General features: G+C 43.5%; 9 protein-coding genes and 2 long non-coding RNA genes across 12 annotated transcripts; 4 read left to right on the forward strand and 7 right to left on the reverse strand.

Moving 5' to 3' along the window:
• Positions 1–271: 271 nt before the first annotated feature.
• Positions 272–26,356, forward strand: LOC117817136. The gene is made up of 4 exons (XM_034689623.1): positions 272–613; positions 11,039–11,062; positions 16,155–16,501; positions 26,039–26,356. The coding sequence occupies exons 1-4, from the start codon at positions 316–318 to the stop codon at positions 26,354–26,356; spliced, it is 987 nt and encodes a 328-aa protein (XP_034545514.1). The 5' UTR covers positions 272–315.
• On the reverse strand, positions 2,273–2,731 carry LOC117817131 (histone H4). Its single transcript, XM_034689618.1, has one exon. The coding sequence runs from the start codon at positions 2,682–2,684 to the stop codon at positions 2,373–2,375; it is 312 nt and encodes a 103-aa protein (XP_034545509.1). The 5' UTR covers positions 2,685–2,731; the 3' UTR covers positions 2,273–2,372.
• On the reverse strand, positions 3,833–4,265 carry LOC117817118 (histone H2B 1/2-like). The gene has a single exon (XM_034689606.1). It carries the CDS (start codon positions 4,248–4,250, stop codon positions 3,882–3,884), a length of 369 nt encoding a protein of 122 aa, XP_034545497.1. The 5' UTR covers positions 4,251–4,265; the 3' UTR covers positions 3,833–3,881.
• LOC117817119 (histone H2B 1/2-like) lies at positions 3,839–27,775 on the reverse strand. Of its 2 annotated transcripts, none has more exons than XM_034689607.1 (2): positions 27,379–27,775; positions 3,839–3,911 (listed from the first exon to the last, which is right to left on the reverse strand). In XM_034689607.1, exons 1-2 carry the CDS (start codon positions 27,715–27,717, stop codon positions 3,882–3,884), a joined length of 369 nt encoding a protein of 122 aa, XP_034545498.1. In that variant the 5' UTR covers positions 27,718–27,775; the 3' UTR covers positions 3,839–3,881. The 2 variants fall into 2 exon arrangements, with proteins under 2 accessions (XP_034545498.1, XP_034545499.1); XM_034689608.1 differs by having other exon boundaries at positions 3,847–3,900; positions 27,368–27,775.
• Positions 6,032–6,507, reverse strand: LOC117817107 (histone H3). The gene has a single exon (XM_034689597.1). The coding sequence runs from the start codon at positions 6,491–6,493 to the stop codon at positions 6,083–6,085; it is 411 nt and encodes a 136-aa protein (XP_034545488.1). The 5' UTR covers positions 6,494–6,507; the 3' UTR covers positions 6,032–6,082.
• On the forward strand, positions 6,836–7,444 carry LOC117817099 (histone H2A). Its single transcript, XM_034689589.1, has one exon. It carries the CDS (start codon positions 6,870–6,872, stop codon positions 7,251–7,253), a length of 384 nt encoding a protein of 127 aa, XP_034545480.1. The 5' UTR covers positions 6,836–6,869; the 3' UTR covers positions 7,254–7,444.
• LOC117817111 (histone H2A) lies at positions 15,351–15,830 on the reverse strand. The gene has a single exon (XM_034689600.1). It carries the CDS (start codon positions 15,782–15,784, stop codon positions 15,401–15,403), a length of 384 nt encoding a protein of 127 aa, XP_034545491.1. The 5' UTR covers positions 15,785–15,830; the 3' UTR covers positions 15,351–15,400.
• Positions 18,744–19,681, reverse strand: LOC117817137. Its single transcript, XR_004632084.1, has 3 exons — positions 19,554–19,681; positions 19,393–19,475; positions 18,744–19,315 (listed from the first exon to the last, which is right to left on the reverse strand). It is a non-coding gene; the product is annotated as an uncharacterized LOC117817137 (long non-coding RNA).
• Positions 19,674–24,105, forward strand: LOC117817143. The gene is made up of 2 exons (XR_004632090.1): positions 19,674–19,833; positions 23,134–24,105. It is a non-coding gene; the product is annotated as an uncharacterized LOC117817143 (long non-coding RNA).
• On the reverse strand, positions 20,763–21,479 carry LOC117817092 (histone H1-like). Its single transcript, XM_034689584.1, has one exon. It carries the CDS (start codon positions 21,434–21,436, stop codon positions 20,816–20,818), a length of 621 nt encoding a protein of 206 aa, XP_034545475.1. The 5' UTR covers positions 21,437–21,479; the 3' UTR covers positions 20,763–20,815.
• Positions 24,520–25,474, forward strand: LOC117817122 (histone H2B 1/2-like). Its single transcript, XM_034689610.1, has one exon. The coding sequence runs from the start codon at positions 24,539–24,541 to the stop codon at positions 24,905–24,907; it is 369 nt and encodes a 122-aa protein (XP_034545501.1). The 5' UTR covers positions 24,520–24,538; the 3' UTR covers positions 24,908–25,474.
• Positions 27,776–27,893: the final 118 nt, after the last annotated feature.

Consider the following 27,893-nt stretch of genomic DNA (forward strand, 5'->3'; position numbering starts at 1 on the left):
GGACTTTAGTAAACTGTATTTTCACTGGGTGTTTGTTTCAGTCTAACATCATGACTCTTCCCTCACCACTGCTCACTGTGGAGCTCACTCAGGTTTACAGGAGACATGCTGTCCCCGATTCGAGCTTCTGTTCTGTAGAGGGCGCTGATACTCTTAGAAGTTATTATCTCTGGAAGAAGAAGAAGAAGAAGAAGAAGAAGAAGAAGAAGACCCCCTCCCCCTCATGTCCCCTCAGAGGTCCTCAGTGCCTTAATATGAAGCTGCAATCCCGCCTTTTCTCCTCATTCGGTTGTTTGGTAAACTTAACTTGTAAACATGAGTGGAAGAGGAAAAGGAGGAAAGGGACTCGGTAAAGGAGGCGCCAAGCGTCACCGTAAAGTCCTCCGTGATAACATCCAGGGGATCACCAAGCCCGCTATCCGCCGTCTGGCTCGCCGTGGCGGAGTGAAGCGTATCTCCGGTCTCATCTACGAGGAGACCCGCGGGGTGCTCAAGGTGTTCCTGGAGAACGTCATCCGTGACGCCGTCACCTACACCGAGCACGCCAAGAGAAAGACTGTGACCGCCATGGATGTGGTTTATGCTCTCAAGAGACAGGGCCGCACTCTCTACGGCTTCGGAGGTTAAACAGGACCACACATCAACAACCACAACAAACGGCTCTTTTAAGAGCCACCCACTACAACTACCGAGATATTTCTACAATGTTTGTACAATGATATGTGTGGAAAATATCACAATGAACAAAGAAACACAATACACTATATACGCGCATTCTAACTAACGTTAAAATGCAATTACCGAGATAACTCTACTATATGTTTATGATGATATGTGTGTTTAAAGATCAGCATGATCAAGGAAACATAACATATAAACTCATATTGATTTATGTAAGTCAACATGATCCAATTTGTCATGCGGTAGGTTCTTATATTTCTTATATTGGTTTAATTCAATGTCCATGTATCATCCCAGAGGGTTGATGTTTTACTTTTTTTTCCTAATTATTTAGTGCACTTTCATGGGAGTGATTGAACTCCTATATAGCCTACATTTAATTTCATTTGTGCGGATGTAATATGAAAGATCAATCATCATTTAACCTGAAACATGAAAAATACATGCAAGTCCTGTACTTTATCTAATGTATTTTTAGTATGAAAGGATGGTCATGTGTTCTCATCTCTCCTCTAGCTAGTTCATAATTAAAACAAATAATTAGAAGGAAGTCCTTCTTCTAACTGGGCCACCATCACACTGACTGAGCTCAATCCCCACAAGTTACAGAATACTCTGATAAACATGGTTACTTATATTTTATAAAATAAGTCAAAATATATAACGAGCATACATCACATCAAATATTGTGTTCATGTATCAACAACACTTTCATTGGAATGGTTCAAGCCCATCCATATACATAGGCTTGAATATGGATATAATATGTAAGATCCAGCATCATTTAAACACATGAGTAATACACGCATTAAACGTCCTATTATAAATTAACTGATGTATATTTTAGTATGAAAGGATGGTCATGTGTTCTGTCATCTCCTCTACGTAGTTCATCATTTTCTTGCCACAACGCGTTTTATTCTAACTTGAAATGTCCTTTTTCAGGGCCACCATCTCACTGACAGAGAAGTCCCAGAAGTTACAGAACACTCTTATAAACATGGATATTTATTATATCTACATGTTGTCCTATATATTACAATGAGTCGATAACTAGAGCATATATCACTTTGTTGATGCTCAAAATCAAACCAAATCTTCATGTGAAAACAGACGGTGCCGCCAGCAGGCGCGCGCACACAGACGCAACCCGCCTGAACGAACATCAGTCACTGCTGCTGTAGAAATACAGTTCATAGTCTGTTTACACCTGATTCGTTTTATGGATACGTTTACACTGCAGCATCAAGGAGTTTCTGTCCATTTTACTGACATTCATTCATGGTCCGAAGAAGAAAACAAATCTGATTCTTCCAATGCACTATGCTGTTCAGCCTTTTGGGTAAAACTGCTTTCAGTGCTGCTGTACTGGTAATTTAAAGGGGTTTGGATTTGAATATCGCACTTTATTTGGCCATGAAACAACTAGTGTAATAGAATAGCAGTATGGTGTAGCTGCCCTTTAACAGACAATTTGATTTACTTAATGCTATAATAAATATACGAACCTACCGCGTGACAAATTGGATCATTTAAATAAACATCAGTTTCTATAATGTGTTATGTTTCCTTGATCATTCTGATCTTTAAACACACATATCATCGTACACATGTAGTAGAAATATCTCGGTAGTTGTAGTGGGTGGCTCTTAAAAGAGCCGTTTGTTGTGGTCGTTGGTGTGTGGTCCTGTTTAACCTCCGAAGCCGTAGAGAGTGCGGCCCTGTCTCTTGAGAGCATAAACCACATCCATGGCGGTCACAGTCTTTCTCTTGGCGTGCTCGGTGTAGGTGACGGCGTCACGGATGACGTTCTCCAGGAACACCTTGAGCACCCCGCGGGTCTCCTCGTAGATGAGACCAGAGATACGCTTCACTCCGCCACGGCGAGCGAGACGGCGGATAGCGGGCTTGGTGATCCCCTGGATGTTATCACGGAGGACTTTACGGTGACGCTTGGCGCCTCCTTTACCGAGTCCCTTTCCTCCCTTTCCGCGTCCAGACATGTTGATCAATCGAAGTGGTTCGGTTGAAGTGTAAAGTTTTTAGACAAACGTGTGTCTTTAAAGCATGTCAGCGGACGTTTCTGAGGCACACAGCTCCTGGGAGGGATCTTTGTTTTCTGCTCTGGTTTAACTCCGCCTACACTCAAACCCAGCCACTGCTTTGTCTTCATGCTTTCATGTTACTTCACTGATAACTGCATTCTCCTATTTTAATTGTTAATCTGTTTTAAATGATATATTCTGTGTGGGAAGTACAATCCACAAATCATAGGTGGGTTTCTTAATTGGCTTCACCGGCGTTAAAAACACAATCTTTAAAAACATGTTGCATACAACACAAGTTACACACAGCTGATTTCCTTTTTTCAGCTTCAACTTTCTGACTCAGTTATTTTCATCTTGTGGACATAATATCTTCAAAATGTCTAACACTTTATAAACTATCATTCTGAAACCTCTTGTACCATCTAGAGGACATTCTGTCCGTTTTATCAAAGTATCGTTTGTTCGAGTTTCATTATCTCTATAACTTTTTATGGGGAAAATAGACACAATGTAGTTGAAACATAAGCATTTACTGTGTTTTTATTTAAGCATTCAGTTGACATGTCTTATCTGAGGAGCTTTTTTATCAAGCCAAAGCAGCTTTAGTAACAATATCCCTTAATATACTTTTTTATTCTCTCCTTTGTGGTTGATTTTTTTAATATATAATTCATGGTGTCATGTATAGGGCAGAATACAAACTACCTCTGTTTGTGTATGGAGGCTCAGGCTTTGTGCTTTGAAATGATGAGGGGATAGAGGGGCAGAGTGGAGAATAAAGATTCAGACAGTTTGGTTATTACGTTTATTTGTAGTGATTTAACTTGAGGTATTATCTGTACCCGTGGTTATTCCCAAACCTCAGAGGTGTTGCACAGACTACCCTGAGTTAAACTGCGAAGACCGTGATTTATCACTAATAAAGTTACATACATTCAACGATGAACTCTGGAACGTGTGTCTGACTTGGCAGTTAAGATAAGCCAATTCTTTGAGTCAGACTACCCATTTTAACTGCCTGAATGAGTTTCAGTGTACTCTTATTTATACTCCGAACCATTTCATTCTGATGTCCAGACAAAGGAACCTCTTAGTTTGAGTGAGTGGCTCTTAAAAGAGCCTTTGGTTTACTGGTTGATGCAGCAGAGGTGTTTACTTGGAGCTGGTGTACTTGGTCACAGCCTTGGTGCCCTCAGACACGGCGTGCTTGGCCAGTTCACCGGGCAGCAGCAGGCGGACGGCGGTCTGGATCTCCCTGGAGGTGATGGTGGAGCGCTTGTTGTAGTGAGCCAGACGGGAGGCCTCACCGGCGATGCGCTCAAAGATGTCACTCACGAAGGAGTTCATGATACCCATTGCCTTGGAGGAGATTCCGGTGTCGGGGTGGACCTGCTTCAGGACCTTGTACACGTAGATAGCATAGCTCTCTTTCCTGGTCCTCCTCCTCTTCTTGCCGGTCTTAGTGGCCTTGGACACGGCTTTCTTAGATCCCTTCTTGGGTGCTTTCACTGTCTCAGGCATCTTGCTCAAATCAGACTGACCTTAGATAGATGGTTGGGTGGAGGTTCAGGAGATTCTATTTATGCTGACTCAATTCAGAGCAAACTGCACTGTCCCTCAAAGAGGATTGGCTGAAATTCAGAGCTCAACCGAGTCAACACAATACAAGTATCTGAGACACGTGACGATCCCTGACCAATAGTAGCTTTCCTTTTTTCTACACATCAGTGACGTCATGGTGGTGATGGTGCCTGGAGAGTCAAACAACATGAACTAAATGAAGGATTCTCTCATTTCCTCCTGGTAGTTGTCACAAAAAGTCAGTTTGAGTCTTGTGCGAGACAAACAGCTCTTAAAGTACTTGAACAACAAAGTGAGTGAAAATAAGTTTAATGGACATGTAAAAGTAAGGTGAGTCAGAGTGTGATACAGACCATTTAATGCTGTATTTAGCTGGTTTGGAGGGCATATATTGCCTAAAATGGAAGGAACCTCTGAATGCCTCTAGCCTCTCATCCACTGTGACATTAGGGCCTGGGTTAAAGACAAGTGGAAGTTGATCTACCCACTTGTCCCTCACTGTCCTAATGGCTGCCAGCTGTTCTCTCTTCGACCCCAGCTCCTGCAGGCACATTCCAATATGCCTGCCAACCATGTGGTCCCTTACTATAGCAGCCTCTACCATCAGTGAGTGAATGTGGTATGAATGGGTGAATGTGACGAGTAGTGTAAAGGAGCTTTGTGGGGTCAGAAGACTACAAAGAGATGTATAAGTACAAGTCTATTAAACATTTACCATTTACCATGACCAGCTCAAAAGCTGACTGGATGTCTGTTACAGGAGTCCCTGCTATCCTGGTGGCTCTGTCTTTATAATTTTTTGCCTGACATATATATTTGGGGTTGGAGATCACTGTATTTCCCTATTTTTAGATGTGAATGTCTTGCCTGGAGGAAAATGAATAGCTGTTTCCTCATTTGGTTCATAATCAGAATCATCAGACTCAGAATTGACCACAAGATGATATTCATGTTTAGACACGCCCTCCTCTCTTTCACTGTCATGATCAAAAAGGAGTGCCAGGGTTGTCACCTGTTTACTTCTGCTGCTCATTCTGTAATACTCTGACAGAGAGCATTTGAGAAATGAGGACAGAGTCAGATACGTCAGTCTGAAAACACCTTCTGCTTTTGTGAAGAGAACTCCTCCAGGCGTAGATTTAATAGATCACATGAAGCCACGTGTTCATGATGTTTCAGGGTCTTTGATGTCAGATGTTGGGCTGTCACCTTGTTGCTGCAAATTAAACTTTGACGTTGGTGCTGATAGTGAGCTCAAGGTCGATGTAAAACTACTTCCTGTCACACACCCTGTTTTTCTAAGTTATTGTGTGTCAATCTAACCTTCACAAAGGGTTACATTCTAAACAGGTTCAGTGTGAGCATTAAACAAAGTGACACAACAAGCTTTAGCAGCTTTCACTTCAGCACCTCGGACAGCGACGGTTACGCGCTGGGAGCTCCACATGTAGCTCGTCTGCTTTCTGTCTCCTGACAAGAGAACAAAATCATCTCACATAGTTGAGACTAAAGACTGATCGTGGCGTTTTTCTTTTATAGACACGCAGCTCCAATGTATCTATTATATATTCATCTTATAATTTGTCTAAAAAGGGGCCAGTGATGAAGCTCGATGATTACGGTTTGATTGATTTGTGTGAAACTTTTTCAAATGTGTGCTGAATCGTTGACTGTAAAGGTGATGTAACATGATGTGGAAATGATCTCTGTAGGTGTAGTGAGGTGGCTCTTAAAAGAGCCGTTGATGTGTGGTCGGAGCAGCAGAAGACAGTTTATGCTCTCTCTCCACGGATGCGTCTGGCCAGCTGGATGTCTTTGGGCATGATAGTGACCCTCTTGGCATGGATGGCGCACAGGTTGGTGTCCTCGAAGAGACCCACGAGGTAAGCCTCGCTGGCCTCCTGCAGAGCCATCACGGCGGAGCTCTGGAAGCGCAGGTCGGTCTTGAAGTCCTGAGCGATCTCACGGACCAGGCGCTGGAAAGGCAGCTTGCGGATGAGCAGCTCGGTGGACTTCTGGTAACGACGGATCTCTCTCAGGGCCACGGTACCGGGCCTGTAACGATGAGGCTTCTTCACGCCTCCGGTAGCCGGTGCGCTCTTACGGGCTGCCTTGGTGGCCAGCTGCTTCCTGGGAGCTTTGCCTCCGGTGGACTTACGGGCGGTCTGCTTGGTTCTTGCCATTGTCTCTGCTTACTGTGAGCGGGAGAAAAATGTTGAAGAAAGAGGAGGCGCGCTGCTCTTAAAGCGGAGGAGCAGCTGTGACACGGTGACGCTGCTTCAGACCTCCGGCTTGTGATTGGTGAGAGGCCGCTCCTGGAGCCCAGCCCCGCCGCAGAGGGGGGAGTGAGCCCCCGCCTCAAGCTCCGCTGCTTATTGGAGAGAAAGCCTCCAGACTGTGAAGCGGGGCTGAGCGCGGACCGCCCTCTGCTGCTCTGCTGGAAGCCTCTTTTCTGGTTGGTGAGCCAGGAAAACGCGCGCGCTCCGTGGGTATATATCCTGGGTTTGGTCTATGAAGAACATTATTTCTCTGAGTCCAGACTCTAGAAACAACCTAATAATGAGTGGAAGAGGCAAAACCGGCGGAAAGGCCAGAGCAAAGGCAAAGACCCGCTCATCCCGTGCCGGGCTCCAGTTCCCGGTCGGTCGTGTCCACAGACTGCTGCGCAAAGGGAACTATGCCCAGCGTGTTGGTGCCGGTGCCCCCGTGTACCTGGCAGCTGTGCTGGAGTACCTGACCGCTGAGATCCTGGAGTTGGCTGGAAACGCTGCCCGCGACAACAAGAAGACTCGTATCATCCCCCGTCACCTGCAGCTGGCTGTCCGCAACGACGAGGAGCTCAACAAGCTGCTGGGCGGAGTGACCATCGCTCAGGGCGGCGTGCTGCCCAACATCCAGGCTGTCCTGCTGCCCAAGAAGACTGAGAAGGCCGCCAAGAAGTAAACACTTACCAAGGACTGCAAACAAACACAAAGGCTCTTTTAAGAGCCACCCACCATACACCTTAAAGAGCAGAGCTTCACTGATGTAAAAAAGAGAAACTGATATTATATTGTTTACTCTGATTACTTGATGCATCTCATAAAGGCTTTTTAACTCAGGATTCAGAACAGGAAAAATAAATATTCATCACAGAAAACCACCTTAATGCATAATTTTTCCAATATAAATCAATTATCTGAAACTTCATCATTATCATTATCATAAAATACGCACACGAGGCCTGGTGTAATACAAACTGCTTAACACCCACAATGTGATTTCCTAGTGGAACTAGTCGCAGATCTTCTGGACCCTTCTGGAGGTAGAGAACAGTCACAATGGCTTGGAATTATTATTATTTCAAGCTCAAGTGTTAACACACTTGACACTTGCTTCCCAAAAAATAACACCATATCAAACCAGAATTAGCTCTTCTTCTATGGCAAGGAGCTAAGCTACAATAAACAACTTCATATTATTGATAATATTAATATTCCATCATTTATGTTGGGATCCAGGATCTCCATTTTCACTCTTCTTACTAAGTACCAACAGGAAGCTGAAAATACGAGCTGTCTTGTCCGTCAGCAACACAAATGAAACAAAGTATTTTGCATTGGCATCACTCCCATTTCTCTCTGTCTCCCTATGCCTGTCCGCCTCTCTCTTACTTCACTTTCATCTTACGTAAAACATGCAAAAAACAAAACCACAACACACAAGTATTACAAATGAAATATTGAGAACGTTCATAAACATATTATAACACAGTATCACTCCTGAGTTTTGTGTCTTATTTTTTCTGAGTCACAAACAAAAAATCTTCAGAAAGTCAAACAACATTAAGATGATGGAAATATTTTCTACTTGATCAGTTATTAATCTGGTTTACGTTTTATCATAGAGAGAGTTAAAGTCTGAGAAATCGTAGTCCGCAAAAAAAACTTGTTGCATTTAGTGACACATTAATTGGCTTCCATTTAAGGCTGATCACCAAAGATTAGAGCCACTAATCGACATTACAGGAACCGCTTTAGCTCGGCTTAAGTCGTATCTGACAGATCGATCTCAGTTGGTACACGTTAATGAAAAGTCCTCTGAGCACACCAGGGTTAGTCATGGAGTTCCACAAGGATCAGAGCTTGGACCAATTATTTTCACATTATTTATATGCTTCCTCTAGGTAGCATCATGAGGAAATACTCCATACATTTTCATTGTTATGCTGATGACACTCAGTTGAACTTATCAATGAAGCCTGAAGACACCAATCAGGTATTAGATTAATGTATATTTCTGACATAAAGCTTTTCCTCTCATGACAAAAACAGATTATTGCCTCACCACTGACAGTTTGACTTGTCTCCTTAAGATGTGCACAGGTCTCACTGATTACATGAAGGAAGGCTGTGTTGTGTTCAGGTGTCCCAGTGAGACATCACTGAAGTGACAGGAAGCCATATTTCATTTGATCATTTACACATAAAAGTAGATGTGCACTAACAACAGGACAGAACACCGGTGCTCTCATGGCTGGGCAAAACACAGTAGAAGAGCCTGTTTGAATGCCTTTGTAGTGCACATAAAATATCATTTATCACAAATAAACCAGATGTGTGTTCTCCTTTCACAAAATTACATTTTCACCTCAAATTGACGTATAAATGTTCAAAAAAATGCAGAGAAGTAAGTGTTAGATGCTCAGACCTCCCTGTACCAACCCCAGCCTCTTCTCTGATTATCTGGGCCTCAGTATGCTGAAATGAACCCTAAACTGTGGTTATCAGAGTGTTGAAAAACGGCTCCAGTTCTGGAACCTACAGGCGAAATTACAGGTTTTCAGTCCAACATATTTACTATAGCTCTCCCTTTTAACAGGTTAGGGCCGCCGCTTCTATACAACTACCTTATGATCACAGAACACCAAGGAGAGAGAAAACTGAAGAGCTCACACAGTGGTCTTCAAAATGCTGTAAGAGGCAGATCTTTTAGTGCTCTGCTCCTCACATCACACAGGAGAAGCCCTTTTTGTTTGTTTGTCCTCAATGCTCCTCAAACAGACTGAGTACGTCCCTGCTCTTCATCATGCTCTCTCAGTCTGTTAAAGACAAACCTCTAACTTGAATGGATGTGAGATCAGCTGCTGTGACTGATGGTCATTGCTCCTCTCCTCCAGGTGGAGGCGCTGCAGGACAAACAAACACAGCTGCTCCGTGCAGGTGTGTATGGAAACAAGAAGCAGCAGAAGCAGTGCTGAAGCTGTTGTAACATGTAGAAACATTGATGTTGAGCCTGTGTGTGTTTGTTTGTCAGTGTGCAGAGTGTAAAAAGACTGGGTCCCGCTGTATTACTCAGGCTGCACTACAGCGTCTATTCTCAGGCGCGATCCCACTACTGAGCGGCACGAGGGCTTTGACCTGCTCCGTCTCCGACCTGGGCCGGTGCACTCCTCCTTAGACGACCTGGTGGTCCCGGGCTCCCCCAGGAGCACCATATCGATACCGAACTTAGTGCGGACACCCGATCGACACAGTCCGCTGCAGCTCAGAGCTCCTGAGCTCAAACGATCCTCCAGCCTCAGCCTCCCGGTAGCTTGGATTACAGGCGCGCGCCACCGCACCCGGCGAGAGATTCTCTCATTCATAGAGGGTTTGTGGTTTTACGCACGTGACGTCATCAGAGAGGACGCTCAGGCTGGGAGCTTTATTGATGTTGTGTGTTTATATGTTGTTTCGGATAGATCTTAATGTTAAAGTTACACTTTGCTTCACATCTTAAGGCTCTCTGTTACTTAGATAATAAAAGTGAGACCACTGCAGATAATGTTATTTGGGTATTTCTGTAAACCTGCCTTCTCTTGTATCAGACACTGGGATAAAGGCCCGGGAGAGGTGCTCGTATATATATATTATATATATTTATATATATATATAAATTGCATCTGTAGAAGAAAGATTAGCATTTTTAAAACAATTGGTATTTTATAAACAAAAAAAAAACTGTTGCCTCACCCAGTTAATAATTGCATTCTCTAACATCACAACAGCAAAAATAAATATAGGGATTTCTTTATCTTTCTGTATGTTTATGTGATGGTTGTATTGTTATTACTAGTAACTTACATCAGTTTGGACCAATATTATTTCAATATTTAGACAACAGCAAGAAAGAAATGTAATATCTGCTCGAGATCATTTTGTTTCACCAAAAACGATTGTATCTATTCTGTTTTACTGTAACTAATTATTTCCATAGATAGTTGTCATGACTATTCATAAAGACACAAACAAACAGGTCATGCCACATCCTGCAAGTCAAAATATACTGACTAAACTCTGAAGTGTTGACAGATATGAACAAAATAAATAACTCAGCCTAAGAAACAACCTACCAGCCCCCTTATTGTATTGCTGCATCCACACTGTGTTGTTTTCATTCACATGGATGTTGTCCAGTGTTGGACAGTAAACAGAATAAATTTACTCAAGTACTGTACTTAAGTAAATTTTTTGAGTATCTGTACTTTACTTGATTATTATTTTTGGGGAACATATTACTTTTACTCCACTACATTTAGAAGACAATTATTGTACTTTTTACTCCACTACATTTCTATCAGTGCTCTAGTTACTCACTACTTTAGCTTTGAAGTCAGCTCATGAATGTCCTTCTCTTTTCTGAAATCTGATCCTAAGACAGTAAACTGTGTTTGTGTAGTTCTGTTTGTCTCAGTGGTTCAAACACAGAGCAGATTTCACTCAGATCAGGCAGTTCATGTAGAGGTGGTAATGATGGCTATAATTCTCCACCTGAGTACCTATGACCATATCTTCAGCCCGTGTTAGAGGTTTTTGAGATGAAGCATGATATGTATGGTTTGGAATGTTCTCCCTGTTTCCCACTCTGCCCAAACATACAAACATTCACTGTCCAACCTGAGAAAGCGTGAGCAAGATAAATCATGTCCGAACTTTTTCCACTTGTAATGTAACCCATAACATGAACAATTCAATTGAAAATAATATTCAAATATTTTAGGATGAAGAATGAAAAATAAAAAAAATAAATAATGTGGTTGTATAAGTGTACACACCCTTTAACAAATACTTTTTTGAAGCACCTTTTGATTTTATTACAGCACTCCATTTTTTTGCAGGAGTCTATTAGCATGGCACATCTGGACTCTCCAAATCCATCAGATAGTAAGGGCATCTCCTGTGCACAGCCCTCTTCAGACCACCCCGCAGATATTCAACTGGATTCAGGTCTGGACTCTTGCTTGGCCATTCCAAAACATTCCATTCCATAAGATGGTGCCATATCCCCATGCTTCCACAGTGAGATCACTATTTTGAATTTCCTTTCACCTAAACATCTTTGTGGCACTATATAAACTATGTAGGCTACAGATAACTTCCATGCAAAACAACTTTACTGTAATATTTTCCACACAAGAACATTTTAACAATACAGAAAAATATATAAACATAATAAATACAAATAAATAAATATATATGTCTACAAAAGATGTAAATATAACTAGAATAAAAATGAAGGGATTATAAAAATGTGAATGCAAAATTGTACAACCCCACCTGGTGTTTCTACACCTGAACTACTTTACAAACAGTAGCTCAGCTCTTTGACTCGAATCCACATCAAAACAATGTAAACAATAACAAAGTGTAGACAATAAGTGTGAAGGAAAGACTCATGGTCAGGTGACACGTGAAAAACGGCTCCCAAATGAACGGCTCACAACTGCGAATCGGTTCTCATCCTTCACTTAGAAGAGCCGTTCAAAAGACTGACTCATTTGCGAACCTCACATCTCTAACGGTTTCTAAATAAACATATTGTACAGAATCTACTACTATGTATTCTTGACTGCATTTATATATTTTGAAAATACAACGTTTTGAGATATTTTCAAAAGTACTTTGAATACTTCAGTACTTTAATAAGGAAGTTCTCCAGGACTTTAACTCAAGTTATAATTTGACAGAGCAACTTTCATTTGTATTGAAGTAATATTTGACCTGGAGTATCTATACTTTGACTTAAGTAAGGAAGCTGTGTACTTTGTCTGCCACTGCAGGTTGTAAAGAAACTTGATATTAATCGGTACAATGTCACCCATCAATAGCTTGCCTGGCCTCTCCTCCTCAATGAGCAGATAATGAGCAGGTGACGTGCAGCAGTGAAGTGATGCGCCGGGCAAGGGTCAAGGATGGAGCAACCTTTTTGACGTAGTTATGAACTGTTAATTAATACCAAGAAAATGATAGTAGATGAAATAATAGGCAATAAAGTGATAGATAAACACGTTTTCTTTGATGATAACTGACGTCCCTTACATTAACAATACATTAATAAAGTTAAAGGATACAAACCTTTATCTCAAGTTCACTGCTGGGTTACATGGTTGGATTCTGTGCTGTGTACTGGATAGGCCAAGTGACTGATGACAACATGTGATGTGTATTCATTTTACTTGAATCGAATTCGTACAAAAGTGAGAAATTCAAGAGAAGGCAGGTTTACAGAAATACCCAAATAACTTTATCTGCAGTGGTCTCACTTTTATTATCTAAGTAACAGAGAGCCTTAAGATGTGAAGCAAATTGTTACTTCAACATTAAGATCTATCCAAAACAAGATATACACATCAAACAACAATAACATTTCCAGCCTGAGCGTCCTCTCTGATGACGTCATGTGCGTAAAACCACAAACCCTCTATGAATGAGAGAATCTCTCGCCGGGTGCGGTGGCGCGCGCCTGTAATCCAAGCTACCGGGAGGCTGAGGCTGGAGGATCGTTTGAGCTCAGGAGCTCTGAGCTGCAGCGGACTGTGTCGATCGGGTGTCCGCACTAAGTTCGGTATCGATATGGTGCTCCTGGGGGAGCCCGGGACCACCAGGTCGTCTAAGGAGGGGTGCACCGGCCCAGGTCGGAGACGGAGCAGGTCAAAGCCCTCGTGCCGCTCAGTAGTGGGATCGCGCCTGAGAATAGACGCTGTAGTGCAGCCTGAGTAATACAGCGGGACCCGGTCTTTTTACACTCTGCACACTGACAAACAAACACACACAGGCTCAACATCAATGTTTCTACATGTTGCAGCTTCAGCACTGCTTCTGCTGCTTCTTGTTACCATACACACCTGCACAGAGCAGCTGTGTTTGTTTGTCCTACAGCGCCTCCACCTGGAGGAGAGGAGCAATGACCATCAGTCACAGCAGCTGATGTCACATCCATTCAAGTTAGAGGTTTGTCTTTAACAGACTGAGTGAGCATGATGAAGAGCAGGGACGTACTCAGTCTGTTTGAGGAGCATTGAGGACAAACAAACAAAAAGGGCTCCTCCTGTGTGATGTGAGGAGCAAAGCACTAAAAGATCTGCCTCTTACAGCATTTTGAAGACCACTGTGTGAGCTCTTCAGTTTTCTCTCTCCTTGGTGTTCTGTGATCATAAGGTAGTTGTATAGAAGCGGCGGCCCTAACCTGTTAAAAGGGAGAGCTAGTAAATATGTTGGACTGAAAACCTGTAAGGTCGCCTGGAGGTTCCAGAACTGGAGCAGTTTTTCAACACTCTGATAACCACAGTTTAGGGTTCATTTCAGCATACTGAGGCCCAGATAATCAGAGAAGAGTCTAGTGTTTGTACTCCAGGGAGGTTTGAGCATCTAACACTTACTTCTCTGCATTTTGTTGAACATGTATACATCAATTTGAGGTGAAAAATATAATTTTGTGAAAGGAGAAAACACATCTTGTTTATTTGTTGTGTTACAGTTCCACCTTGTGGTGTATTTTTGAAGTACCTTCACCGTGATGCAAAGAAAGGAGACTGCAGTTTCACAGAAGAAAGATAACTTCAGTAAACTTCATCAAAGGCAGCAACTTTGACGTGGAGTTTATTTCTCTGTTTAGCTTGTTGGATAGTTTCAGCAGGTAGTGAGACCTTCACACACATATATCATCAGGTCAAAGTTCAAGTAATGCATTTCATCACATTTTATCCTTTGAAAGGATAGCTGAGAGCTTTTTAAACATTTAAACCACTGGAGGGGAACCTGAGGAGGAACGTCCTAACATTTTATTTACTGGAAAAGCATCAAGAGATGACTTTGTTTACAGCCTATCCACTGGACGGGCACCTGTGACAACTTTTACTGTGTTTTCTACTAAAAGGTCACCAGAGAGGACATTTTATGATATTATATGTGCACTACAAAGGCATTCAAACGGGCTCTTCTGCATTTTTGTGTCCAGCCATGAGAGCACCGGTGTTCTGTCATGTTGTAAGTGCACATCCACTTTTATGTGTAAATGATCAAATTAAATATGGCTTCCTGTCACTTCAGTGATGTCTCACTGGGACACCTGAACACAACACAGCCTTCATTCATGTAATTAGTTGTAACCAGGTTTTGTTTTTTTTTTGCATGTTTTACGTAAGATGAAAGTGAAGAAAGAGAGAGAGACAGGCATAGGGAGACAGAGAGAAAAGGGAGTGATGACAATGCAAAATACTTTGTTTCATTTGTGTTGCTGTCGGACAAGACAGCTCGTCTTTTCAGCCTGGATCCCAATATAAATGTAACATGATTACAATAATATCAATGTTATGAAGTTTGTTGTAGCTTAGCTCCTTTCAGGAGAAAAGCTAAATCTGGTTTGACTGAGGTAATGTTATTTTTGGGAAGCAAGTGGAAAGTGTGTTCTTTTTTTCCCCCCCATTTCATTTTTAAATGAAAAAAATAATAATAAAAGCCATTGTGACTGTTATTCTCCTGGGAAGACACAAACACGGAGTCAGAAGATCTGCGACTCCTCCAGACGCAGTTCCACTCGGGAAGTCACATTGTGGGTGTTAAGCACTTTGTATTACACCAGCCTTCATGTACGTATTTTATAAAAGATTACAAAGTTTCAGATGATTAATTTATATTGAAGAGAAGTCCTTAGCAGAAGCATCAAGTATCAGAGTAAACATTATTATATCAATCCCTCATTTTCACATCAGTGAAGCTCTGCTCTTTAAGGTGTATGGTGGGTGGCTCTTAAAAGAGCCTTTGTGTTTGTTTGCAGTCCTTGGTAAGTGTTTACTTCTTGGCGGCCTTCTCGGTCTTCTTGGGCAGCAGGACAGCCTGGATGTTGGGCAGCACGCCGCCCTGAGCGATGGTCACTCCGCCCAGCAGCTTGTTGAGCTCCTCGTCGTTGCGGACAGCCAGCTGCAGGTGACGGGGGATGATACGAGTCTTCTTGTTGTCACGGGCAGCGTTTCCAGCCAACTCCAGGATCTCAGCGGTCAGGTACTCCAGCACAGCTGCCAGGTACACGGGGGCACCGGCACCAACACGCTGGGCATAATTCCCTTTACGCAGCAGTCTGTGGACACGACCGACCGGGAACTGGAGCCCGGCACGGGATGAGCGGGTCTTTGCCTTTGCTCTGGCCTTTCCGCCGGTTTTGCCTCTTCCACTCATTTTTGGGGTTGTTTCTAGAGTCTGGACTCAGAGACATAATGTCCTCAATAGACCAAACCCAGGTTATATACCCACGGAGCGCGCGCGTTTTCCTGGCTCACCAACCAGAAAAGAGGCTTCCAGCAGAGCAGCAGAGGGCGGTCCGCGCTCAGCCCCGCTTCACAGTCTGGAGGCATTTCTCTCCAATAAGCAGCGGAGCTTGAGGCGGGGGCTCGCTCCCCCCTCAGCGGCGGGGCTGGGCTCCAGGAGCGGCCTCTCACCAATCACGAGCAGGAGGTCTGAATCAGCGTCACCGTGTCACAGCTGCTCCTCCGCTTTAAGAGCAGCGCGCCTCCTCTGTCTTCAACATTACTCTCCCGCTCACAGTAAGCAGAGACAATGGCAAGAACCAAGCAGACCGCTCGTAAGTCCACCGGAGGCAAAGCCCCCAGGAAGCAGCTGGCCACCAAGGCAGCCCGTAAGAGCGCACCGGCTACCGGAGGCGTGAAGAAGCCTCATCGTTACAGGCCCGGTACCGTGGCCCTGAGAGAGATCCGTCGTTACCAGAAGTCCACCGAGCTGCTGATCCGCAAGCTGCCCTTCCAGCGCCTGGTCCGTGAGATCGCTCAAGACTTCAAGACCGACCTGCGCTTCCAGAGCTCCGCCGTCATGGCTCTGCAGGAGGCCAGCGAGGCTTACCTCGTGGGTCTCTTCGAGGACACCAACCTGTGCGCCATCCATGCCAAGAGGGTCACCATCATGCCCAAAGACATCCAGCTGGCCAGACGCATCCGTGGAGAGAGAGCATAAACTGTCTTCTGCTGCTGCTCCAACCAACACAACAACGGCTCTTTTAAGAGCCACCTCACTACACCTACAGAGATCATTTCCACATAAAGTTTCACACAAATCAATCAAACCGTAATCACCGAGCTTCATCACTCGCCCCTTTTTAGACAAATTATAAGATGAATATATGATAGATACATTGGAGCTGTGTGTCTATAAAAGAATAACGCCACGATCAGTCTTTAGTCTCAACTATGTGAGATGATTTTGTTCTCGTCAGGAGACAGAAAGCAGACGAGCTACATGTGGAGCTCCCAGCGCGTAACCGTCGCTGTCCGAGGTGCTGAAGTGAAAGCTGCTAAAGCTTGTTGTGTCACTTTGTTTAATGCTCACACTGGACCTGTTTAGAATTTAACCCTTTGTGAAGGTTAGATTGACACACAATAACTTATTATAGCTGTGTGTCTATAAAAGAATCCTGTCTCGGTCAGCATTCAGTCACAAGTATTTGAATGGACTTGTTCTCATCGCTCAGATGACAACACGACAGAGCTGGAGCAGTTTTGCCTCCATCTGCTCAAACACGAGCTCAATGGATGCTCAAATACTGCCAACAATTGTCTAACATGAGATCTCTTAGTTATTGACACTCATGCAGATTAATATCGTTTTAAGCTCAAATCACTGATTAAATAACCAGTAGTCCTGTAACAATGTATTTAGAGTGGTTCAGAGTTCACATCCAAACATGAAGCAGAATCAGAAACTTTGATCAACTCTTCAGATTCAACTAACCTCTGATCAGAGTGTGTGCAGGTGTGTATTAGTTCTTGTTTAACTCATGGTTTTATTGATCAGCACAGAGATGCAAGGCTTCCTGGTTGTAACTGTGTTCACATGTAACCTTCCTGTGATGTGTATGTTCACACAGTTCATTGGTTCATTTCGTGCAGGAGACAGAAAGCAGGTGAGCTACAGGTGGAGCTCCCAGCGAGCAACCGTCGCTGTCCGAGGTGCTGAAGTGAAAGCTGTCAAAGCTTGTTGTGTCACTTTGTTCAATGCTCACACTGAACCTGTTTATAATGAGTAGAGAACAAAGTACTCAGCTTCATTACTCAAGTCAAAGTATAGATACTCCATGTCAAATATTACTCCAATATCTGTGAAAGTTGCTCTGTCAAATTACTAAAGTATTCAAAGTACTTTTTAAAATATCTCAAAACGTTGTATTTTCAAAATGCATAAATGCAGTAAAAAAATACATAGGAGTTCATTCTGTTACATTGTTTATTTAGAAACCATTGCTTGAAATCTCTAAACACTATACCATGGAATAAAAAAAAAAACAGGAACTAAGTTACTCCAAGAACAGACATCTTAGTTTGAAATGTTCACCTGGAATTAAACAAATGTTACGTAGCTCAACACGCTTATCAGGTTGGACAGTGAATGTTTGTTTGGGCAGAGTGGGAAACAGGAAGAACATTTCAAACATAAGTATCATTCTTCATTTCAAAAACCTCTAACACGGGCTGAAGATATGGTCATGGGTGCTCAGGTGAAGAATTATAGCCATCATTACCACCTCTACATGAACTGCCTGATCTGAGTGAAATCTGCTCTGTGTCTGATATACAGGTAGGACTAAACCACTGAGACAAACAGAACTACACAAACACAGTTTACTGTCTTAGGATCAGATTTCAGAAAAGAGGAGGACATTCATGAGCTGACTTCAAAGCTAAATTAGTGAGTAACTAGAGCACTGATAGAAATGTAGTGGAGTATAAAGTACAATAATTGTCTTCTGAATGTTGTGGAGTAAAAGTAATATGTTCCCCAAAAATAATACTCAAGTAAAGTACAGAAACTCAAAAAAAGCTACTTAAGTACAGTACTCAAGTAAATTTACACGTGGCTTCATGTGATCTACTAAATCTACGCCTGGATAAGTTCTCTTCACAAAAGCAGAAGGTGTTTTCAGACTGACGTATCTGACTCTGTCTTCATTTCTCAAAGTCTCAGCTTCAAAGAATATCAGCACGATACTTCTGTGACGTGAGGCACCGGGCTTTTATGTGAATCGGCAATGCCACCCAGGGGAATTTCACCCCCGGGAAATATTAACCATAAATTTAAACTTGCTAACTGAAATAACTACAGGTTCGAGGGACTACTGGGCAGAGGCAGGTTACAATTTGAAAACTCGATTTATTTTAAGATATGGTTCTTTTTAAGAGACAATATAATATACAAACAACCCAAAACAAAAGCAATTATAAAAGGTAACTAAACCAACTCAAATAAATCCAAACAAATCAATCAAGAAAACAAACAAAGCAATGAAAATAACCACACTCCTGCAAATAAAGAATATAACAAAATATCCACAAACAACAGTTAACAAAAAATACCTGAATTAAGGAAAAGGAAAATGAATAACTCAAAACCAATATAAAAGAAACAAACAACCAACCCAACATGAAGCAATACACTATTAAGAGATGACCGGGCTTCAGAGTCCGCAGAGCGCTGAGACGCCCCTGCTGCTGACGCGCACCTGCGTCTCCGGCAGATCGGGGAGTAACAGCGCGAACAATATCCTCACGTTCAGGAGGATTAACAGTTCGTACAAAGGATCAGAGTCACTATGTCCCCTCTTTCCGATCCTGAATCGTTCATGAAGTTGCAGTCTGAACAAACAGCGCCAGCTGAATCCAAGGCTGGAGGAAGAGCCGAGTGAGGGCCTGCTGCTCCAATGAACTGAAGTAAAACAAAAACTACAGTCAGTTTGCAGCAGGGAACCACGGACACAGTCAAGGCAGGCAAGAGCCACTTACCTCAGGACACGAGATGCCAAACACAAGGAAAGGCTCCTGTAGAGCAACCTGTCCACCACGACATCCAGTCATCCTCAGCCACACTGCAACAGGTGGCGGTAAAGTCACAAAGACGCACAGAGCGCACACACAATGGATAGACGGAAGGAAAGGCGCGTTACCTGCAGGTGATTATTCAGCACCAGATCGCAATCCTGGTCTGATGATCAAAACCACACACACCACAGACGCCGAGCCAAACCGGGAAGTGGACCGGAGCGGGAGGAGAGGGCGATCAATCACTCGCACCTGTATATATAGATGCCAGTGGCAAAACCTGGCACAGTGCCAACAGTGGTCAGGAGGTAAACAACCTCCGGTCACACTTCCTCATAGACTGGGAGAGTAAACCACAAACTCACTTAAAGAAGACGCTCTTCTCAGGGTCCCGAGAAGAAGAGGGTGAATTATTCAAATGTTTTCAACAACACATGTTGAGCTAAGTTAAAATAGGCTTGTGCATTTTGGCAACAGAAGCAGCGTTTTATCATCCAGACGAGTCAGCGAGCTTCAAACACTGAAATAAAACTCAAGCATCCAAATATCTGATTGTTGTGTGGTCGGTTGTCAGAATGGATTTTCCAACAATGGACTGAAGTTGTTCAGAATCCAGACGGGATCAGGACCTTTTCAGAACAACCTGTACTTGAGTTTAGAGTGTGCTGGTAACTGGTGACTTCCAGCTGAATGTGTCAGTGAAACACAGAACAATCCTCACAAATGCAGCCTGGTTTAGTCTCTATGAATGTCTAAAGATACTCCTTCAGTGAAAACTAAAGACATTTGTCTGAAAGTGTCCAGTTAACAGGGTACTGGTCTGTCAAAGCTGCTATCAGTGATGTGTCATGAAGCAACTTCAGGTATATTTCAGGGACTCTTGCATTATAAACCCAAACAGAGAGCATGCTTGTTAAAGCAGTGCTTGTTATTGAAATGATGTATTTGAGTAACAGCTTGTTCAGCTCAGTCTGCTTGTGATAAATGTATTTGGATGATGGTGCTCAGTTGAGGAGCACTGGGAGCAGTGTGTTGTGTATTTGTGTTAGTATATTCTAAGCTCCCAGCAGCCATGTTGTTGAAGTGATGGATTGAGTGCTATCATATGAACGCTGCTGAACAAGGTTTTGTTGTTGAACAGGACTTATTGATTGAGGCCTGTTGATGTTACATGTTTGAAATGTTTGTCCTGTCTGCTGTGAATGTAAGGAGTTGGATTGAAATGTCCTACGAGGTGACATAGAGCTCAGTGAATAAGAATGAATGTCTCTGTAATTGATTGAATGTGTTGAATGTGACATGAATGAACAGGACTCTCTTCAGTGTGAGATGTGGGTGGCTCTTAAAAGAGCCTTTAGTTTTGAGGTGAATCTTCGGTGGTCTCAGCTCACTTCTTCTTTGCTGCTACCTTCTTGACTTTGGGCTTGGCAACCTTCTTTGCGGGGGCTTTCTTGGCTGCAGGAGCCTTCTTGACCACCTTCTTGGGACTCTTGGTGGCCTTCTTTGGACTCTTGGTAGCCTTCTTAGGGCTCTTTGTGGGCTTCTTGGGGCTCTTGGCTGCTTTCTTGGCCGCCGCGGGTTTCTTGACCTTCTTCGGGGACTTCTTAGCTGCTACTGGCTTCTTAGCTGCCGCTGCCTTGGGCTTCTTGGCCGCTGCAGGTTTCTTGGCTTTAGGAGCGACTTTCTTAGCCGGCTTCTTCTCTGCGACCTTCTTGCTCATCTTGAAGGATCCGGAGGCCCCGGTTCCCTTAACCTGGACCAGAGTGCCCTTTGCCACCAGACTCTTAATAGCAGTCTTGACGCGGGCCTTGTTCTTGTCCACATCGTATCCTCCTGCAGCCAGGACCTTCTTGAGGGCGGCCGCGGACACGCCGCTCCGCTCCTTGGACGCGGCCACAGCTGTAACGATGAGCTCGCTGACGCTGGGGCCGGTCTTCTTCGGCTTGGGAGCCTTCTTCTTGGCCGCCTTGGCCGGGGCGGCGGCTGGGGCTGGAGCTTGTTCTGCCATAGTTCAGTCGTAGAGTCGTTCACAGCACGGAGTGACTGACACGTTAAAGCTCAATGAGCAATACGCTGCTCTTAAGCGCACCATGAGAACCGTAGAGACTCAATCCAGACCGGGTCTCCTCTGGGCCGTCTGAAAGCCGAGCCTCTTGTGTTTTCTCTCCCTGATAAAAGAGTCCAAACTAAAAGATGGAGCCGTGCTGAAGGCTGACAGTGAAGGAGCAGATAGTAGACTTGTGTCTCTTCAGACTGAAGTCATGTTGAGCTCTGCTGCTCGCTGCGCCTTCTTTGTGGAGCCTCCAAAGCGCACAGATTCACTGCCGTGAGCTGCACTGCTCAGCGGCTTTTCTCTCTCATTTCTCTCCTAAAAGGATTGAAAAAGCTTCAGAGCTCGGTGAAAAGTGCTTCTCCCGCTGCTCCACATGTTTGTTCAGAGCCTCAGAGTAAAAACATCCATGTGTTGATGAAGAGTTTGTCATCAAATCAAGTTATTGTGGTCGCAGCAAACACACTGAGGAGGACTGAGGCCTGTGCTGCAGTTTGTCCAGGCTTCCTCTCAGAGCTGCTCTCTGTCTCTGTGGACATGTCCTCTGCTTTCAATCATTGACACAAACTGTTCCTCTGCTCTGTACGAACACAAACAAAGATCTTTTGATGGCATTTTATGGGTTTTGCTGCAGTATTCATTCATAAACACACTGACTAATGTTAGAAGCACACAACCTAATGTGGAGCCATTTTCCCTCCAAGTCAGTGCTGAGAAGAGTCTGAAACACTGATCACACTGACAGACTAATACATGATTGACAGCTTTATTGGATGAAATGAGTCTTTGGAAGAGAGCAGGAATGATTTCCTCTACCAGAACATGACTGAAGTCGTACAGTATTTCTCAATTGCTAAAACACTAAACCCTGTTGTTTGAACCAGATTCCTTGGCGGCCTGAACCCATGAATCAGTCACTCTCTTGACAAAACCATAAGCACCATTCACCTGTTAGACACAACTTATTAGTTGGAAAATTGGGTTTTGTGCTAATAGTGTTGAGAAAAGCATGGTGGATGTCAAGAAATGTGTTTTAGTAATTGAGAAATACTGTCATAGGATGTAGCGAATGAAACAAGCCCAACATAAACACCTGCTGCTGTGGACTCACAAAGTTTAGATACTATATAAGTCTGTGATGATCAAAACATGTCAGTAACTCAACATTAGCTCTTACACTTTTAGGCCTATCTCTCAGTTCAAAGTCTAAAGTTGACTTGAACATATGATCATATTGTTTATGTTGATTGTTTGTACACAGAGAGCAAACTTCCCCAGAGTCACATTTCTTCTATGTGCTTGTACACTCGACCCATACAGCTGATTCTGGTTCTTTGGACAAAAGCGTCTGCTAAATGAAATTGAAACGTTGAACACTGTAAGGAACATTTTATTTGATAATCTTGTTATCTTCTTCTTTTTGTTCATAGTTGTCAGAAATCTGAAAGTGTTTTCATCCCTTGTCTTCTCATGGCTCATGGAGTGTTTATATCGAGCAGTGACGTAACTTTCTGAAGTATGAAACAATATGAACAAAGGTCACAGACCACACTAAAACTAATGTCCTTTGTTAGAACATTGAATCATTCATCAAACTATATGAACAATGAATCTCAAGAATTGAATGATTATTATATGTCTTTGTGTTTTTACAGAAGCTCCTCTCAGATTCAGACCTCATCACCACTGACTACATGGAGGACTCATCCTGTGTGCTCTGTTTTCATCCACTCTCAGTGCACTTCTTTGTCTTCATATTGGAGGATATCTCTTCAGTCATTTTTAGAACATGTTTTAATATAAAATATCATTGTTAGTTAGAAAGTTACACTTGTCTGATAAGTGCATCATGACTGAACTATAATATAACTGAACTAACTATATTGAACTATAATATAATGTGTAGTGTGGACAACTTCCGGTTCCTGGGATCTACTATCTCCCAGGACCTGAAGTGGACCTCCCACATAGACTCCATTAGGAAGAAGGCACAGCAGAGGCTGTAATTCCTCAGACAGCTCAGGAAGTTCAACCTGTCCCGAGAACTGCTCATCATCTTTTACACCTCCATCATCCAGTCTGTCCTGTCTCTCTCCATCACTGTTTGGTTTCCCTCTGCCTCCAAACGTGACAGGTGCACACTGCAGCACACAGTAAAGTCTGCAGAGAAGATCATTGGAGTCAGCCTGCCCTCCATCCAGGACTTGTACCGGTCAAGGACCAGGAAGCGGGCCAGTAACATCTCTGCAGACCCCTCACACCCTGGACACTCACTTTTCAAACTCCTCCGCTCCGGTCGGCGTTACAGAGTTCTGTACGCAAAAACATCCAGACACAAGAACAGTTTCTTCCCCCGGGCCGTCACACTGATGAACACTTAACACTGTGTCATAAACTAGCTACCTCATGGACAGAGCCACCTTATTTTTTGCACTATTACACGTTAAGTTTGTCTATTGTTTCCTTATTGCACTCGTTCTTTTTGTACTTATATGTATATATTTTATTAGTACTTGATTTTTAGTGTCTGTCTATTTATGTTTGTACAGAGAGTACGCAAAAAATACCTGAGTCAAATTTTTTGTATTCTTGAGGGACATTGTGAATAAAGTTCTTTCTGATTCTGATAATGCACTGATCTTCTCATGTGTCTGTATCACACTCTGACTCGCCTTACTTACATGTCCTTTACACTTCTTTTCACTCACTTTGTTGTTCAAGTACTTTAAGAGCTGTTTGTCTCACACAAGACTCAAACTGACTTTTTGTGACAACTACCAGGAGGAAATGAGAGAATCATTCATTTAGTTCATGTTGTTTGACTCCCCAGGCACCATCATCTCCATGACGTCACTGATGTGTAGAAAAAAGGAGAGCTACTATTGGTCAGGGATCGTCACGTGTCTTAGAGACTTGTGTTGTGTTGACTCAGTTGAGCTCAGAATCTCAGCCAATCCTCTTTGAGGGACAGAGCAGTTTGATCTGAATTGAGTCAATATAAATAGAATCTCCTGAACCTCCACCCAACCATCTATCTAAGGTCAATCTGACTAGAGCAAGATGCCTGAGACAGTGAAAGCACCCAAGAAGGGCTCTAAGAAAGCCGTGTCCAAGGCCACCAAGACCGGCAAGAAGAGAAGGAGGACCAGGAAAGAGAGCTACGCCATCTACGTGTACAAGGTCCTGAAGCAGGTCCACCCCGACACCGGGATCTCCTCCAAGGCTATGGGCATCATGAACTCCTTCGTGAGTGATATCTTTGAGCGCATCGCCGGTGAGGCCTCCCGTCTGGCTCACTACAACAAGCGCTCCACCATCACCTCCAGGGAGATCCAGACCGCCGTCCGCCTGCTGCTGCCCGGTGAGCTGGCCAAGCACGCCGTGTCTGAGGGCACCAAGGCTGTGACCAAGTACACCAGCTCCAAGTAAACACCTCTGCTGAATCAACCTGTAAACCAAAGGCTCTTTTAAGAGCCACTCACTCAAACTAAGAGGTTCCTCTGTCTAGACATCAGAATGAAAAGGTTCTGAATATCAATAAGAGTACACAAACACATTTGGGTTATATTATTAGTCTCTTTATGATGCATAGCCTTTTCATGGCGGCAGTTAAAGAGGTAATCTCACAATCTGCAAACATTATATCCATGTTTCAGAAATACACTTAACATAAACGGCATCAGTTTCTAGGAATTGACTCGTCCTATTTGTGAAGTCGGACACGTACAAGAGTTCATCGTTCATTTATGTAACCATATCAGTGATAAATCACAGTTTAAATCCGGGCAGTCTGTGCAACACCTGAGGTTTGGGAATAACCATGGGTACAGATAATACCTCAAGTTAAATCACTTCAAATAAACGTAATAACCAAACTGTCTGAATCTATATTCTCCATGTTGTGTTACTGTTACCAAAGCTGCTTTGGCTTGATAAAAAAAGCTCCTCAGATAAGACATGTCAACTGAATGCTTAAATTAAAACACAGTAAATGCTTATGTTTCAACTACATTGTGTTTATTTTCCCCATAAAAAAGTTATAGAGATAAGAAAACTCGAACAAACGATACTTTGATAAAACGGACAGAATGTCCTCTACGTGGTACAAGAGGTTTCAGAATGATAGTTTATAAAGTGTTAGACATTTTGAAGATATTATGTCCACAAGATGAAAATAACTGAGTCAGAAAGTTGAGGCTGAAAAAAGGAAATCAGCTGTGTGTAACTTGTGTTGTATGCAACATGTTTTTAAAGATTGTGTTTTTAACGCCGGTGAAGCCAATTAAGAAACCCACCTATGATTTGTGGATTGGACTTCCCACAAAGAATATATAATTTAAAACAGATGAACAATTAGAATAGAAGAATGCAGTTATAAGTGAAGTCACATGAAAGCATGAAGAAAAAGCAGTGACTGGGTTTGAGTGTAGGCGGAGTTAAACCAGAGCAGAAAACAAAGATCCCTCCCAGGAGCTGTGTGCCTCAGAAACGTCCGCTGACATGCTTTAAACACACACGTTTGCCTAAAATCAATATACTTCAACCGAACCACTTCGATTGATCAACATGTCTGGACGCGGAAAGGGAGGAAAGGGACTCGGTAAAGGAGGCGCCAAGCGTCACCGTAAAGTCCTTCGTGATAACATCCAGGGGATCACCAAGCCCGCTATCCGCCGTCTGGCTCGTCGTGGCGGAGTGAAGCGTATCTCCGGTCTCATCTACGAGGAGACCCGCGGGGTGCTCAAGGTGTTCTTGGAGAACGTCATCCGTGACGCCGTCACCTACACCGAGCACGCCAAGAGAAAGACTGTGACCGCCATGGATGTGGTTTATGCTCTCAAGAGACAGGGCCGCACTCTCTACGGCTTCGGAGGTTAAACACTACTACTACTACTACTACTACTACTACTACTACAACAACAACATCAACGGCTCTTTTAAGAGCCACCCACTGAATCAGTAGAGGCAGAAATGATCCTCCAGATTTATTGAAATTGCCACCGTTGTGCATAGTCCATTATTCATAAAACTCCAAAATACAGCCTGACAGGGTCAGTGATGTTTGTATGAGTCTTCGATCACCTTCATGTTAACTTGATCACCTGAAGTATCTGCGCGTAAATCCTCGTACACAAGCCCTGACAAACCAAACATTAAGGCAGGGTTTCCAGGTCTAGCCAACGTATCCAGCACCAACAATCAAATGAGATATTCACACTAACCCCATACGTGTCAGATTTACTAGCACTGAAAGCAGTTTTCCCTAAAGTTGTTTCTTCTGCACAAGTGCTTCAACAACTATAAAGGCCGAATAGTAGAGCGCATGCGTAAAATCCCTGATTTCTCCCGGTCCATATTTAGCCTACATGATATTTCATATCATGAAAGCTGTGCTTAGACAAAAACCCCTCGTTCTGTATTATCAACGTATGAATAAAGGGACTGAATAGAAGTTTGTTAGCTGCAGTCCTGCAGTAACTAAGCGCGCGAGGAAAACGTTTGTGTGTCCGCGCTTCTTCTGGCGGGACCGTGGGTCTGTGTTGTTGTGACATTCCTGCTCCCTGCGATTTGGTGCTTTAAGAGTGGACAATTTAAAAGATGGAGATTTATTAGAACTCAGTTAGCAAGTTCACAGTACCAACAAGTAATCACACAAGAAAGCCGCTATGATAAGAGTTGATTCTGTCTTCACAGATCAATAGTCACTAGGTTAGTTAGAACACTCCATAGGTGATATTAAATATTTAGAATGTAGATATTTCATCAGAAGTAATTATGTTTGTGTAATGTAACAGCTAAGGCTTCAGCGCTTTAAGGGAGATGTGGGTGGCCCTGAAAAGGACCTTTGTGGTTGCTAGTTCACAGCAGCTTTACTTGGAGCTGGTGTATTTGGTCACAGCCTTGGTGCCCTCAGACACAGCGTGCTTGGCCAGCTCACCGGGCAGCAGCAGGCGGACGGCGGTCTGGATCTCCCTGGAGGTGATGGTGGAGCGCTTGTTGTAGTGAGCCAGACGGGAGGCCTCACCGGCGATGCGCTCAAAGATATCACTCACGAAGGAGTTCATGATGCCCATAGCCTTGGAGGAGATCCCGGTGTCGGGGTGGACCTGCTTCAGGACCTTGTACACATAGATGGCATAGCTCTCTTTCCTGGTCCTCCTCCTCTTCTTGCCGGTCTTGGTGGCCTTGGACACGGCTTTCTTAGAGCCCTTCTTGGGTGCTTTCACTGTCTCAGGCATCTTGCTCTAGTCAGACTGACCTTAGATAGATGGATGTTGGGTGGAGGTTCAGGAGATTCTATTTATATTGGCTCAATTCAGATCAAACTGCTCTGTCCCTCAAAGAGGATTGGCTGAGATTCAGAGCTCAACTGAGTCAACACAATACAAGTCTCTAAGACACGTGACGATCCCTG

The sequence above is a fragment of the Notolabrus celidotus genome, chromosome 8, assembly GCF_009762535.1.
Source record: "Notolabrus celidotus isolate fNotCel1 chromosome 8, fNotCel1.pri, whole genome shotgun sequence".
Taxonomy (NCBI): Eukaryota; Metazoa; Chordata; class Actinopteri; order Labriformes; family Labridae; genus Notolabrus; species Notolabrus celidotus.